The following is a 15245-nucleotide window of genomic DNA, read 5'->3' as shown; positions in this document are numbered from 1 at the left end:
ACAAAAATTAAGAATGAATTCATTAACAATGAATGAATGAGCGACTTCCTCTCTCCGCTGAAAGTACAGGCTTTGCTGCTTTTGTCTTGGAATTAAGAACAATCCGGCTTTTCAACTCAACCTCTATCTGCTGATCATTTAATAGATTACCATGGACAATGTTGAGGTGTTTCCCTGTACTTAGAAGATAACACAAAATCCACTCTTTCAAAACACACGTACAACAGATACCAAAAGGCAGCTGCTTTAGAGATTAGGTCTGAATATGCTGGAGCTCTCCCCCTAGCATTTCACAGCTAAAGAAAACAAAGAAACATGAAACGAACATAGAAAAAGGAGCTTACCTATATCTGACAGATATTCGTCTCGGACTTTAATCTTCAGAGGCTGAGAAGAGTGAAAAGTAAGAGTCAAAAATGCATCAGCGAACAGTGAACGCTGTAAGTGATGTTTTGGTGAGATGACTGTTACAGGAGCCGTGTCATACTTCATTTTGATTCGAGGGTGCAGAGATTAGACACAGCATCATTGTTTTCATGCAGTGTAATGGTGCTGACCTGAGTAAGCTGCTGTTTTTGTGTATGATGGTGCTTATTTGCACATGCAGCATGTAATGTGGTTATTTTAGTGTGCAGTTGTTTTTAGTAGATTGTGAATGTTTTCAGTTTAAGTTTGAATTATATTGTAACAGATACGATTTCACAATGGATCTATACAGAACCATGGACACTATGTATACACACACACACACACACACAGTTACTATGTCACGCTTGTAACAATAGAAGAGCCTTTTTTGGTGATATAGAACCCTTTTTCAAAAAGGTTCTACACATTCTCTATCAAGCTCGAGAACCGTTTCACGATGCAAAGGGTTCTTTAAGCGTTCATGGTTCTATACAGAACTATTTTCTTTGCTAAAGGACCCTTGAAGAATCATCTTAAATGTGTAGATACACAGTATACAGAACCCTTTTCATAAACCCTGTTTAGAGCCGTATACAACACATTCTCCATCAATCTAATGAAGCATGCAAAGAAACCTTTAAGCATGCAAATGGTTCTTTGAGACTTCATGGTTCTACATAAAACCATTTACCTTCACTGAAAAACCCTTTAAGAACAATCTTTTTTAAAGAGTGTGCTAAAGGTTGATAAAGCACGAAAGGGGCAGCAGTACAGCAACCTACCAAAAAATCTAAACAAAGGCCCAATCCCATTTCACTCCTTGCCCTTACCACTTAGCCCTGAGCCCTGTGTTTTGCGCGTTAACGTCTAGAGTTAGGGTGTCCCAATTTTTGTTGAGATAGATGGGTAGAGCGAAGTGTTAGGGCTACATGGCCCTCCAAACGGAGGTTTTTCAGAGGCACACTCCAAACGGAGTGTTATCAGAAACAAAGAAAAACCAGCAAGATGGCTGTGAGAGCGACCAAAGAAACCCACAAATGTGAGAATTTTCTCCATTAAAAAATTACGATAATCATTGTATTAGCATAGTTTAATGTTGTTTCAATGTATTATGGTCATTTTCCTCATAACAAGTGTAAAACTAACATGTTAATGTCTTGTTCCACCTTAAATAGTCCAGCAGTATTGACAACAGAAGCGCCAGAATATAACTGCTGCACCATTTAAGGTGGAATGGGAAAATTCAAACAAGAAGCTGGTGAAAAGCTGACTTCAGCTTTGTATCACAAAAGAATTAGCGGTGGGCGATAATAAATTGTCTTATACCCCCTCTTTGAAAGCATATGATGCCCTAATTGTAACTAAAGCACAGCAGTGAGGTTGCTGAACTTTTCCCTTCTCTGCTATCACTGAAGACGGGCACCGCTAGTAGCCTGTTAATGAAGCAATGACCTATTTCATAGGGCAAGATTTCAACCACTACCCCTTGTAACTCAGTTCCAAGGGTTAGGGTGACACTCAAAAAGAAGGGGTAGGGGTAAAAAGAAGAAATGGGATTGGTTGGCTGTGTACGGTGATTGTGTTTATCTGACCCTGTAGATGCTGTGACTGTGTTAATGACTTACAGCATCAGAGTCCAGGAAGTAGGAGCAGATTTGTGGAGCAAGAGCACGAGCTTCTTTAGCACTTGATCCCAGGTAGGCCTCCACAGACAGGTAGAACAGCTACGGAAACAGGCACATGCAGGACATCACACACACACACACATTATTATGTAAGTTACTGATAGTGGAACCTTTTTATAACTGACAGTGTTTCACGAATAGTAGTATAACTGGAAGCTTCAAGGATTTAATTCGATTTCAACTGCAAACTGAAGCTCAAAACAGTCACCCCTCTGTCTTAACAACAGCATCACAACCAAGTCATTCAATTAAGGAGCTTCATCAGAACAACATTCAACGTCTTCGTCTGCAGTACTCTGAACTGTGCAAGATTTAATTTTCATTAAACTCCTGAATGCAATTCACTGATGGTTATCTACTTACATAAAGTGAGGTATTCAATAAAGTTATTGATTACAGACAATTTACACAAGTTAAAGCATGAATGATCATAAAACACTGTAGTTTCAAACGTGTACTCAAACTTCTGACGGTGGCACAGAAGGATTTTACCTAGAGCTGCAGACTTTGACCAATACACTATCAAGACAAGCGACAAATAAAAGCTCCTTTTTCTACTAGTCTGAAATGAGAGACTTGCACTGACCAGTGGGTTAGGGTCCAGCAGCTGACTGAAAATGTATCTCATAAAAACAGTCATATGTGCTGGACGACTTTTCAGCAACTCAATGTCCTGAAATGGACCGTCCATCTGAGAAGGGCAGACAGAGAGAGAGTGAGAACCAAGACACACACACACACACACACAGAAAACCTACTAGGGAAAAAAGAACAATAAAAAAAAGATCATTCTGTAGCAGAAATGACTCACTTCATTGATTGTATAGCAGTCATCATCTTCCTCCTCTTCCTCTGGACCAATTATATGAGCCTTCCCTCCCTAGAACCAGATCATAAGAAAACTAAATTAAGGATGAGCTCCTGTATGTTTGGGTAGGCTTGTACAGGAAAAGATCAGGAAAATGTGGTGACAAATCAGTATAAACAAATGTTTCTCCAGGCTGAGATTTTGGCATCTGAAGTTTGAAATCAATTCAGGAATATGGAGTAATATTTTAGTAGCTCAACAGATCAACAGATTGCTTAGTTGATCATTCGTATTTATCCTTAGTGTCTACAGAAGTGGAAGGGACATTCAGGCCTGAATCTAGTGCTTAATTTAATGTTATTTGTTATGTACTCAGATATTCTGCAGTGCAGCATCACATCCCTCAGCAAATTTGTCATACAAACATTGGGGATCCCCACACAGATTAACTACGGCATCAGTTCTCTTTTTAACAAAAGGAATATGCCTCTACGCCTGTGTGTTTCTATCTCACCGAATCGATAGTGTGCGTGTCAGAGCCTTGTCTACGGTGTTGGGGGGTCCGGAAGGATGAAGCCGGGGAGGAGAAGGGGCTCTCACATGCCTGAAACACAAAGAAAAAGGAAATGGTACAATGGAAAATCAACAGTCTTCTGTTACCACCTACACTGGTCAGCTGGGCTACATACTGAAATAAATACAGTAACTGCTATGGTCTCCTGTAGGTGTTCATTTCACAGTGAGAATTTTAGTGTACAATGAACAGTTTTCAGTGTTTTCTTTCAATCGTCCGCCAAAAGGCAGACACTATATTTGATAGTATTCAATAAATTTGACGGTAAAGATATTAGAAACTGAAAAGCCTTTTGAATAACCTATAAGTTTACCACTTCACGAACTCGCACACTTCCGCACTTAAACTGTTTATCAGGCCAAATACCAGTAACAAACAGCTACCAGCCAGGTCTGCACACCGTACTGGAGATTATGATTTGCAATTCAAAGCTACAGTATCGTTTTACTTCCAGATGCAGCCCAAATAAGTTTTCTATTGCTCTGGACTGCTAGCGAGCATGTTCTCAGTTACATTTATTAGAGAATTAATGAGAGTGTGCAGGCTAGTGAGCTGTCCAGAGCCATAGGAAAATGTTTCAGACAGCAGGATTAGCACAAGCTCAGGTATAGATATACAGTAATTTTAAGCATGCTAAAAACCTTCTTTACCACCCCCTTGTTCACGGACAAGCGCAACCAAACAGTTGTTTCCCCCATCTTTACTTCTGAAAGCCTCAGCCTCTCTAAGATGCTCTTTTTATATCCAATCATGTAACAAACCTGTTGCCAATTAAGCTAATAAGTTGTAAAATGTTCCACCAGGTGTTTTTTAGCATTACACAAACTTACGAGTCTTTTTTCCCCCCTTCCCAACTTCTTTGAAATGTGGTGTTGGCATCAAAATCAAAATGGGCATATATGTTTCAAAAAACAAAATTTCTCAATTTCAACATTTCATATGCTGTCTTTTAATTATTTTCAACTAAACATAGGCCATCTGTTTTTATTTACATTTTGCTCAGTGTGCCAACTTTTTTGGAAACAGGGCTGTAGTTTTTAAAGATTCAGTGCCTCCTTCCAGAAGGAAGTGGCTGGAAAAAGATGGTACACTGGATGAGAGGAATCCGTAATTATTCTTTTTGCTCACTGCGCCGAGTACAAACTAAAGGAAGAGGTACTCCATTTATCTTGGAAACTTTACCAACAATACCTTGCAATATATTATGAGTTTGATTACCTACATTTCCATACTAAACTGTAATAGATGATGTAAAAAACTCTTGATAATGAACAAAAAAAAATTTAACCAGTAAACCTTCAGTCGTGAAATGTAAGTCCTGCCCTTTTTCACCCATATTTTTTCAGTGTCTGCTACATACGGCACCTTTCACATCCAATCCAGACAAGCAGACGGGGTGCGAAATCAAGCATGTCTAAAACTCACAGTTAATGACGGTCTACCTGCACGGTATCATCCTTTCACCCTACGCACCAAAACGATTATAATCTTTTTCGCTGACGCCTATCTTATCATAACAGACTGAGGAGGCGGTGGAACTCCCAGACACATATGGCACAGATGAGGGCAGGTGAGATTAAGTAGGTTGAGCATTTTAAGAGTGAGTTTTGATACAAGTTTTAATGTTTTTTTTCTCAATGAAGATTTAGTTTCAACATGACTCACCTCAAATTCCCCTTCCCCTGAATCTATAGATAATCGACCTGCCAAGACAAATGTCAGTTAGAGTACCTACACGCACATAAAGTGGTTTCAAATAACATGAGTTGAGAAAAGAAAAGAGTTGTGCATTATTAGGGTAATAAAAACGAATCAATCATGGCAAAATAATTTACACAATCACTGCAACAAAAACAACCTAGACATATGAGCAAATACCCACCTTCTCCAGCTATCACATAGTTGGTTTCGGAGCGTGTTCCATCCTGTGAAGGACACAGCCAGACAGGTATTTAGTATAACGCACAAACACCACTGTAAAAAACAATGAACAAAACAACAATGACTCAGTGCCTGAGAAACATCACTTACCAGATCTTGCTGAATTTTCACTCTGACTTGGTTTGCTCGTCTTCTGGCACTTTCTATTCTCTCCTCTAAAGATGGAGAGGGGTTTCGGGACTTCTCCTCCAGCAAGTCCTGTGGATTAGTCACTACGATCACTAGTCATTTAGGGATTACTTCTACGGTACAGTTCTAGTGCATGGAGGTGATTGTTGAGCAGAAGCCCTTATGGGAAAGCCTAAACATAGGATACCTGTAGCTCTGCCTCCTCTTGTTCCAGCATCTTTCTGAGGATCTGTGTGGCATGTTTTTGGACTTCTGGGTCCTGAAAAATCAGCAGACAGACAGATAAAGCATAGCATGCTTAAACTGCACAGGTTTTTGAAGCTGGATGTTTTCAACCAGCCCAAAACAACACACACTAGAGCAATCTGCTGTGCCAGAATGCACAAACCTAATGGCTACAGATACGCAGACATATCAGACTCACAGGAATAATGGTTTTGGCAGAAAACAGCTTAAAAAATAGGGGCACTGATGTTTACATTTAACTGATATTACAAACCAATACTGATGACACAGTGATTGTACTCAAGAAGAGCAATACATTAAAGTTAGGAGTTTGGAGCTGCTGTGCTAAAATACCTGAAATTAATCAACGAAACCAAAGCTCAACATTTTCATCTTAACCCTAGTGTAGTCTACCAAGAAAAAACTGGACAAAAAGCTGCAGCGTAAAACTAAAGATGCAAACTTTGGACTTTAAACATATCTTGGATGACCAACTACATTGGGGGTAAGGGAGAAACTTCCTTCAATTACAAAAAGCATGAAAACATAATCATACAAATCATAATTATGTAGACCTGCTGATGAATAATGTCATCTTAAGGTAATATCTAGATAGATAAAGTTTAGGAGGAGACACTGTAATGCACACCTGTAATGGTTTGGGGCCGGTGATTCTCTGTGAAGGGGTACCAATTCCTGTGGCCGGCAGGGGTGGAGGTGGGGGAGGCGGAGCTTCACCTCCTAACGACGTCCTGTGATTAGGCAAAAGGTCTGAAGCGAGGGGCTGAAGGGGGACAGAGGCTACGGAAGGAGGTGGGCCCTGCAGTGTCAATGCCACATAGGTCCCAGCTATGAACGAGGGATCAAGCATGGAGAAAAGAAGACAGAGAAATAATTGCTACAAACTGAAGAAAAATACAGAACAGTAGATGCAAGAAAATGCAAGAAAAACAGACAAGGACATCTCTTGTGTACAGTGAGCACAAAATTCACACTCACATTTGATCATCTTCACCACTTCCTGATGAGACATGGACGACACTAACGAGCCGTTGACCTATAACAGTGGACGACACATTCGGTAAAGAAGCGCTGGTCCTCAAGAACAAAACAAAAGAATCATGTAGTATCATTAGACTAAAAGCACCTTAATGATTCGGTCTCCCTCCTGCACCCCCGCCTTTACTGCTGCTCCACCTGCAAGAGATAAGAAATGAAACAGAGAAACAGAAAAAGAGAAAATGACCCTGTGATTACTCAGAACAACAGCTGAAAAGAACATATAAAAAAGGAGATTATTATCACAGAAGTGTAACTGTATCGTCATTACATTTTCATATCATATTTAAAGCCCCTGGGTATGAAATGAGTTATAAACCTAAAGGAACAAACTAAAAGTGTAACAACATATTATCATGTATCTTTCAATATGAGTCTCTCAATTCAATACGCACAGGTATTACACAATGCTTTCAACAGACTGCAGCAAATTAAGTAATCATTTTCATTATGAATGTATTTCATGAAGTATAATCATATTTAAACAAGTATGCTCACAACTAAGGCAGGCCCAGCTCATCAGAAACGTATATAAGCTCAGGGCTAACCTATTAGCTTCTGGCTAGCATATTATTATAAAATATTGTACTTTAAAAAGATTGACTGCTCTAATAAACTGAAAAGGAAAACATTAACGTAAGGCAGACCTGGACGAACATTCTGTACGAGCTTTATCCTCTCTCCACACACAGTGAAGCCGAAGCCCAGACTGTCCCTCTGCACAACCACGCATCTCTGCACCAGACCTGGAGGGGGTGGGGGGAGGAATGAGACAGAGAGAGAGAGAGAGAGAGAGAGAGAGAGAGAGAGAGAGAGAGAGAGAGAGACAGAGAGAGAGACAGAGATAGAGAGAGAGACAGAGATAGACAGAGAGACAGAGATAGAGAGAGAGGGACAGAGACAGACAGAAACTCATTTAACCCTCACTGTTGTCTTTTTAAAAAAAAAAAGCTGTAAGTCATAACAGAATGGGCCTAACTACTGTAAAAATTGTCCCCAGTACTAAATTTAAGGAGGTAAAAATATTCCAATAACTAAAAATTTTGGCCAATATACTTTGTTATTTGTTTCTCTCTCTTGGTTAGTTAAACATGTATACAACAGAATTTAAATAATAAAAATCTATACAAAAGGAACATCAACTAATTAACTATGTGGACTTTAAGTCTCGCAAAGAACGCTGGGGAACATGAAAATAAAACTCAGAATTTACTTTTTTTTCTAAATACATAAAAACATATGCAAACACAGTCATCTTTTTTCCTGGAAAGGGAATAAGTTGCAGCATTTCTACACATACAGTACAAACAGTAACAAACAGCTGTGTCAGATAAGAGTGCGGTATTTGACTGGACTGTGTTACCTGCACCCTCAGCAGGAAGCTCTGCTGCAGACTCCCTCTGCTGGCCAACAGAAGACTTGCGCTCTGAATCTCCTATCGTCAAACTGCTCAACCTGGACAATAACAGACACAAGATACATTTATATTAGCATTAAGCAGTGCAGCACAACTGCAACAGCACTGATAAGCTGTGAGGATAAAGGAGAGAGGGAGAGGAGGATGAACTTGGATAGGACGTGTGACAGGAAAAGCTGGAGGAAAATCAATATGAGAGAGGGATAATCATGAAAGGGATGTCATGACAAAGCATATGCAGTGCATTCAGGGAAGAATATGATAGAAATGCAGAGACATTCACTGCGTGATTTCAATGCAGGCAGTTTAAAGGTGCAGGGAGCAGGAAAAACAACGGTCTGTTATTTCAATAACAATCAGTCTGTTTCCAAAACACGGCTTTTTTCCCACGGGAGCAGTTTCCTGTGGAACTGGAAGGGATGTTCCTTAAAATAATTTTAAATCAACAGAAATAAATGATGCAGGCTTAGGCTGCATCAGCTGAAAGACAAGAGTCCAACACACTGAATCACATATATTTGCTTCAGTGCATCAAACTGGATGGTAGAACCAACCAAGACTCAACATTCATGCGTTCTAGGAAAATTTTGTTGGGCAAATTAAATATACCGTCTGTTTCAGCATTGGTTTTAACATGCTTTCACTAACCTCACCTCACTACCTGGAAATGCGCAACATATACGTTACACATGGCTACTTAAGCAAGGAGCCAATTCTTCAACAGGAATCCATTTATCTTCAGCTAGACTAACCTCAATGAGCTAACAGGCTTGTTAAGCAAACCCATGTTTATTGTTTATTATTGATAGTTATTTTTTTGAATAATCATAATAATAATAATAATAATAGCAACAATTTTGAGATACTCTCTTCCACTAAAGCGGTCACTGAATCAAGATCGTTGAGAGCTTAGTACAGGTGTGTCAATATGGCCATAAACCGGTAAGTAATATGGTAATAAAGGACAGAATTGCGGCTGTCTCAGAAACTTTACTGTCCGAGGTCACTCAGCTTAGCCTGAAACCTTCTTCTCTGAAGCCAGTTCGCCTGAGGCAGTTTGAAACAGCCCGCTCATACTGATGCACGAGAGCTGAGCCACTCGTTTTTCAAAGAGCTGAAGCTGTTTAATGTGGACGCTGTGGTTTGAAAATGTCCTAAAATATGGACTGTGACATACAGTGAGCTGTTTGTACAGGCATGAAATCTGCCTGTGGCACTGAGCACATTCAACCAGTACAGCTCAACAGCCACAACTCTGAAACAATCTCATCTATGCTGGGTTCAATAAACATGGCATAAATGTAGGATTTTGCATGACAAAACGTGTAAAAGTTCAGTTATGTTCATGCGAATACTAGCGTCTTCCTACCGTTTGCATAAAGTAAAACAATAAACGAACAAAGGGTTTTAAACCAGCATGTTTCCAATCCAATGTTACTGGATGAATCATACATATCAGAGCTGTCAATCCACATCTCTGGGAGGAACCTCAAACAGAACAGGTAGACATATATGTGCCTGACTTTCTAAGAACTTTAATATATTGATAAATAAATGCAACAAAGCTCACCCGCAACTGAATTAAAATCAATGACAAGTTTTACTGCATGATGATCTAAACATGTTTATTTGCTAATTCTGCTCAACAGTCCTTGGGAAGAGAAATCAGGACGGGGATGTGAGAGTAGGCTTACCATGGTAACTCTATCACTGGGCATGGGCCTACGTGCCAGTGGTCATGTAACAAATAAAAAAAATTCCCCTGGCTTCCAAAAAGCTTTATCTGCCATTCATTTCTGGTTAGAAATGGGAATTTTGTTAGATTGAAATGATTTCCGGGCAAGTTCCAGAAAGTTCAGTAGAAATTTGTACTTCTAAGACAAACTTCACTGATACAGGGATGGCACTACTGTTAAAATGGCGCGGGGGATTCACTGAAGGGGAAATGGTGAGTACAAGTTTAGGAAGCCACATTAAAAACAATACTGAAACAGAGACTTTGTTGTGGAGAAAATGTAAATGACTGGAGCAGTGTGGTATGAGTAATGAGCATACCAGTCTGTAGACACTAGTGGGATCTCATTTCCACTTGTCATTACAACAGAGATTTACTGGTCTTTCTAGCTTTCACCCACAAAAACAGACTGCTCTGAGAGTGGTGTAAAGATATTATTTCACTCATTCCATGTTCATAACTAACCCTTTTTAAACTCGATTTGATAATCAGAACAATGATTTTTTTTTTTAACAAAGCATGGTACTTAATTTATTTATAGAAGAGTTTATTAAGGTTTATTAACATTCCTGTATGTAAATCTGAATCTAACTGAAGTAGCATTCATCAGTCTGTGATGAGAACGTGACTTTCTGGTGGAGAAAAAAATTATAATAATTGAGTCTACAGTGTCAAACTTCCTAAGCACAATGACTTTGGAATCTAGCTAGCATGAGAAAGTAGGGAAAAAAAACAAATCTTTCACTGCTCACTACCAGAGTCACTAAAATCACTTATTCAGCAAGCTGCTTAGAGACGTTCTTCAACAGTCTACGAGACACAGAGAAACCATAAAAAGGCAGAAGATGGTATTTAGTAAGCATATTTTCCCTGGGAAAAAAACCACTGATCAAAAACATGCACCTCTGAAACTGCATTTCTGCTTTTTCTCTTCTGCCACTTCTTCCCATTTTTAAGACAACACTTGTGTCAATAAACTGATATTCACTAGAATTCGCTTTAACCAACTAGTTCATATAAACCCTTTTTTTAAGTAATAGGGACTTTTTACACAGTACAATTTTAAAAAAAGGTGACGTGTTTAATCACAGCTATTTTATTGTTTTTTTTGGAAGCTACATTAACAAAAGACTGTGAACCCCCTGCACCTTAGATAGAGCAATGGACAGATGCAGAATATGAAACAACTCACCAAGCAGCAAACGGACTGAGAGACAGCATGAATGGTAAAAGAAAGAAAGAGAGAAAGAAAGAAATGGAAGGTGTAGCAGAGAAAGCAAGAAAAGAGACAGAGAAAGAAAAAGACAGAGAGACCATCAAATCTGTCTTCATGAGATGACCCACATGAATAGTGAAGCAACATCACAGTTCAGACACTGTTCATACGGATATATTAGTGTCAGTTAAAAACACACAATTTACCACTGATTTCAATGAGATCAATACAGACATCGAACAGATGTCAATATACAGTCATATGCAGAGGTTTGGCACCCCAAGTCAAATTGCACTGTTTTGCTGATTTTCTAAGTGAAAATAAATTAAACACATTCTCAACAGAGAACACACATATGCACAATCAGGGTGGGTAACATGGCAAAAATACAATCTCAATACTTGATAAGAAAACGTTTTCATGATGAACGATACATATCATGATAAGGGGAACAAATAAGTTTGATAAGTCAGAACAGACCAAAAAAGTCTCAGCAGTGCTACATTTATAATAATTAAATAACCAAAATCAAAAACCAAGAATTTGTTGATTATACAATGAATTCTAGTCAAAGTTTCACACCCTACATTGCACTAAATCCAACAGAACAGGATTAAAGATGCTGTCATTATAATGACACAGTTCAGTGTTGTTTATGTACGATATCCACCATATGCTCAGAAACGCGTTTCACCATAATTTATCTTGATAATGATAAAATATTGTCATATCCCCCCCACCGCAAAATTAACACACATCTTATTATTTTTTCCCCAACATGTTAAACTCGTCAAATAAATAAAAACTGCACTACACTACTGTGCGCTACAATTTGCAGAAAAATGCCATATTTAATACGATTTTGGCAACAGATAAAAATTATGGTTTGTTATTCTGACATAACCATGCATCAGCCAATAGTAGAGGGTCAGGGCCTTTAGAAGTTAATCACCTCCAGACCTGTACAATCAAACTCAACCGGCTTGATAACACTGTAGCTGGCCACGAAGCTCAGAATTGCTAAAATCTGTCTCGCTAAAATGATGCTTTAATGGACATTATAGGTCCACAAAACTGTTAAATATTGTTTTAGCTGCTGAACATTTCTCTGCAAACTGGTGGTGCATTTAGAATGAAAGTTTCTGAGCTATCGTTACCTGGACAGGTGTTTCTTAACTGCTGTCCTGCGGTCACAGGACACAAACGAGACGTGGACACACAGGTGAAAAGAGTGCACGAGATGCAAAAGATAAAGAGATAAAAAAGAAGAAAGAGAGACAGACAGAATGCAGGACAGAAGCAGAGATAAAGACACATACACAAGCAAACAGACAAGTACAAGCACAAAGACAGATACTGAGAGGAACACAGAGGACCATGGTCTTTGGCCACTGGTGAGGAAAGAATGGAGGGGAACTTCTGGTGGATCGCCAAATAAAGATAGACTTTATCGTCACAACTCCTGTCTGACTCATCCCCATGTGTGACGCTGTGGTCTTCTCGGACACAAACAGACTATTGTAAGACAGACTGTCTACAAATACGGAAACAAACAGTAGTGCAGACGCACGTTCATGAAGGTGGAAAAACCAGTATCCTACAGCGAGTGTACTATACACCTTGGGTCGGGAGGGGGTTTAGTTTTGGGACTAACTTATTGCTCTCAACTTTATTTTACTCAGGCCTGTTATGTTTGCAGTAACAGCTGTTGATAGTGGGCTATTTTCAGTTGCATTAAGTCACTGGTGGGCATACAACGTTATGTCATGTTTTGTTGTTAAAAGAAAGGCCCTTCTAGACCAAGAAAACCTTGAACTCAACTATGCAGGAAAAAAAACCCTCTCTCACCCCAACAGAACATGCCAATCCTGCTAATCAGCATCTTTTGAATTGTCTCACTATCAAAGACCGGTATGTAAGATTAAAGGAAATGTAGAAAGGAATTGGGAAAGCAGAGCTTCACGCAGGGCTACATACTATATCATTTGTTAATCGCGAGTCTTAAAGGCTACGTTTGCAGGTGAAAGTGGCCCAAATCTGATCTGACTGTCTCCATACGTGACATACATTTAGTTTGCTGTGACACTGTGAAGAGTAAAAAACACACTGAACCCAACAGTTTCAATGTCAATTTGATACCAAAAGCTGATACGTGCCCGATATGTGACTATGCGGCCTCTGTCTAAACAGCCAAATAGGGATTCGTCCGACTTTTATGTAAATCCAACTCAATCTTCATGTCTTTTATTTCAGAGGACAAGCAAAACAAGTAGGCCCTACTGCCAGTACAAATGAATAAGCGTGCTGCTTTCTGATAGAAGAAATAAAACTAACAGTTTACTTCACGGATATTTTGAGAAAAAAAGAAGCATGAGATCTACACAGAACCCTCTTTGTTCCAGTATTTATATCATCTTTCTGGAACTAAGTTTGCATCCCTTGCTAGGATTCTTCTTCATGGCAAATAAACAAAAGAAACTGAGCTTCCTCTCCTCTCTGCTTGATCAGCGCCCACAACTAAAACAAGCATAGAAATCCACAAATTCTTACTCTTTTCTGTAAACTTGGTCATCTACTGTCTGTCCTCCAAGTTTAAAGTAGCAGTTCACACAGCTTATTTTGATGTCACTTAAAAGGAGCCTACTAAGCATAAGGAAGGGCAGAAGACAGCTGTCTTTGCTGGATAAGCATGTTGGATAGATTGGTGTTCTTCTGTGCACTGTAGTCAGCTCAGGAGCGTGATCCGTTCATACTGATGTCAGATATTGACCACATTAAAAAGATAATGTGAGTGACCACACAAAAATTTTGATTTGGGTCACTTTTACTTGCAGTCTGAACGTAGCCAAAGTCATTCACACAACCACCGCTGTGAAATCAGTCCTCTTTAAAGGATGCCTGTCATTTTCTAGCAAATTACTTGGGGAAAAAATGTAAATTGAATTTAAACATAAATATAATTGAAAAACTGTAAGCAAAGACATTGTATCTCTCTGACTGAGGCAATCAGACAAATTCAGCACACCTCTAAAACAGAGATCTTTGAATTCAGACCTTCAGTCCAGTTTCAGGTCCTCGATTTTGTAATCACTGGTAGGTAACTGAACAATTGATGTAACCGTTGGCCAAATAGTGTTATACCTACCAGCGATTGGTAGGTCTAACACTATGACAACCTCATTCTGATTAAGACCCTGTTCACACTCGGTATTAACATCTATCTTGAATTACCTGATCACAAGTGGACAGCGGGGCGTAAAGCCATTTACACTGGCATTTCCATGCATCTCTGTGACGTAATCAGTTTTTGTGTACTTTGACGTTTATTATGTCAATCTCTCAGACAAAAATGATCAACGATGATCAATGATCAAGTCTTTCCTTGTGTTCATGTACGGCCTGTACGGCCTACACATGGTTAGATTGTGTGGATTGCTAATGGAGCTAACAAACAAACAAGAGAAAAGATGAGCAAAGAAACTATGCAAAACAGATGTTTCCAGTTCTGCTGTGATCAGACGGTTGATCATCCCGACCTTCATTACTGTTGGGATCGCACAGGGACACTCTAGCGTTCACAGTGCAAACGGTCATATCCAAGATGCATGGGACCCCGTTCACACCGATTTTTAGCTCTGTTCAGTTATGATCGGGTCCCCCAAGACGCATCTTAATGCCTGGTGTAAATGGGATCCAATATCCATTTAAAGCAAGAAAAGCACACATCTTAGATAAAGCTAATGCTGCTTGCTAAGGGGGGGGTTGGAGGGGCAAACTCTTTGGGAGGTCTAAGCGGCAGGACCATGGGACTCAATCAGATTTACTCTACCAAAAAGTTTAAAAAGATAAAATTTCCTGTCACCAGAAGCCTTCGCGGAATTCCAGGCGTCGAAGACTAGGTAATCATTATCGCAATCCTGGCCATTGCAATTTTGATATCATAGAAGATGTAAATGAGCCCTCTAACCAAAGCTTTTTACTTTGTGCTACAGACATCGACCAATCACAGTTCCAGATGAGTGTTTCTTTGAGTGTTGTGATGAATCAA

At 39.4% G+C, this 15245-nt stretch overlaps 1 protein-coding gene across 1 annotated transcript in view; it reads right to left on the bottom strand.

Moving 5' to 3' along the window:
• arhgef11 (Rho guanine nucleotide exchange factor (GEF) 11) overlaps positions 1-15245 on the bottom strand; it is a 40532-nt gene that overhangs the window by 23251 nt on the left and 2036 nt on the right. The window contains 14 exon segments of the mRNA XM_036562135.1: positions 345-387; positions 2034-2132; positions 2680-2784; positions 2905-2973; positions 3416-3505; positions 5141-5178; positions 5358-5400; positions 5507-5614; positions 5733-5804; positions 6420-6619; positions 6770-6827; positions 6918-6967; positions 7477-7575; positions 8193-8284. Of these exon segments, the coding sequence (XP_036418028.1) occupies positions 345-387; positions 2034-2132; positions 2680-2784; positions 2905-2973; positions 3416-3505; positions 5141-5178; positions 5358-5400; positions 5507-5614; positions 5733-5804; positions 6420-6619; positions 6770-6827; positions 6918-6967; positions 7477-7575; positions 8193-8284 (1166 nt within the window).

Source organism: Colossoma macropomum, unplaced genomic scaffold (genome assembly GCF_904425465.1).
Source record: "Colossoma macropomum unplaced genomic scaffold, Colossoma_macropomum, whole genome shotgun sequence".
Classification (NCBI taxonomy): domain Eukaryota; kingdom Metazoa; phylum Chordata; class Actinopteri; order Characiformes; family Serrasalmidae; genus Colossoma; species Colossoma macropomum.
The sequence above is the reverse complement of the archived record's forward strand: the minus strand, read 5'-3'. Positions and strand labels throughout refer to the sequence as shown.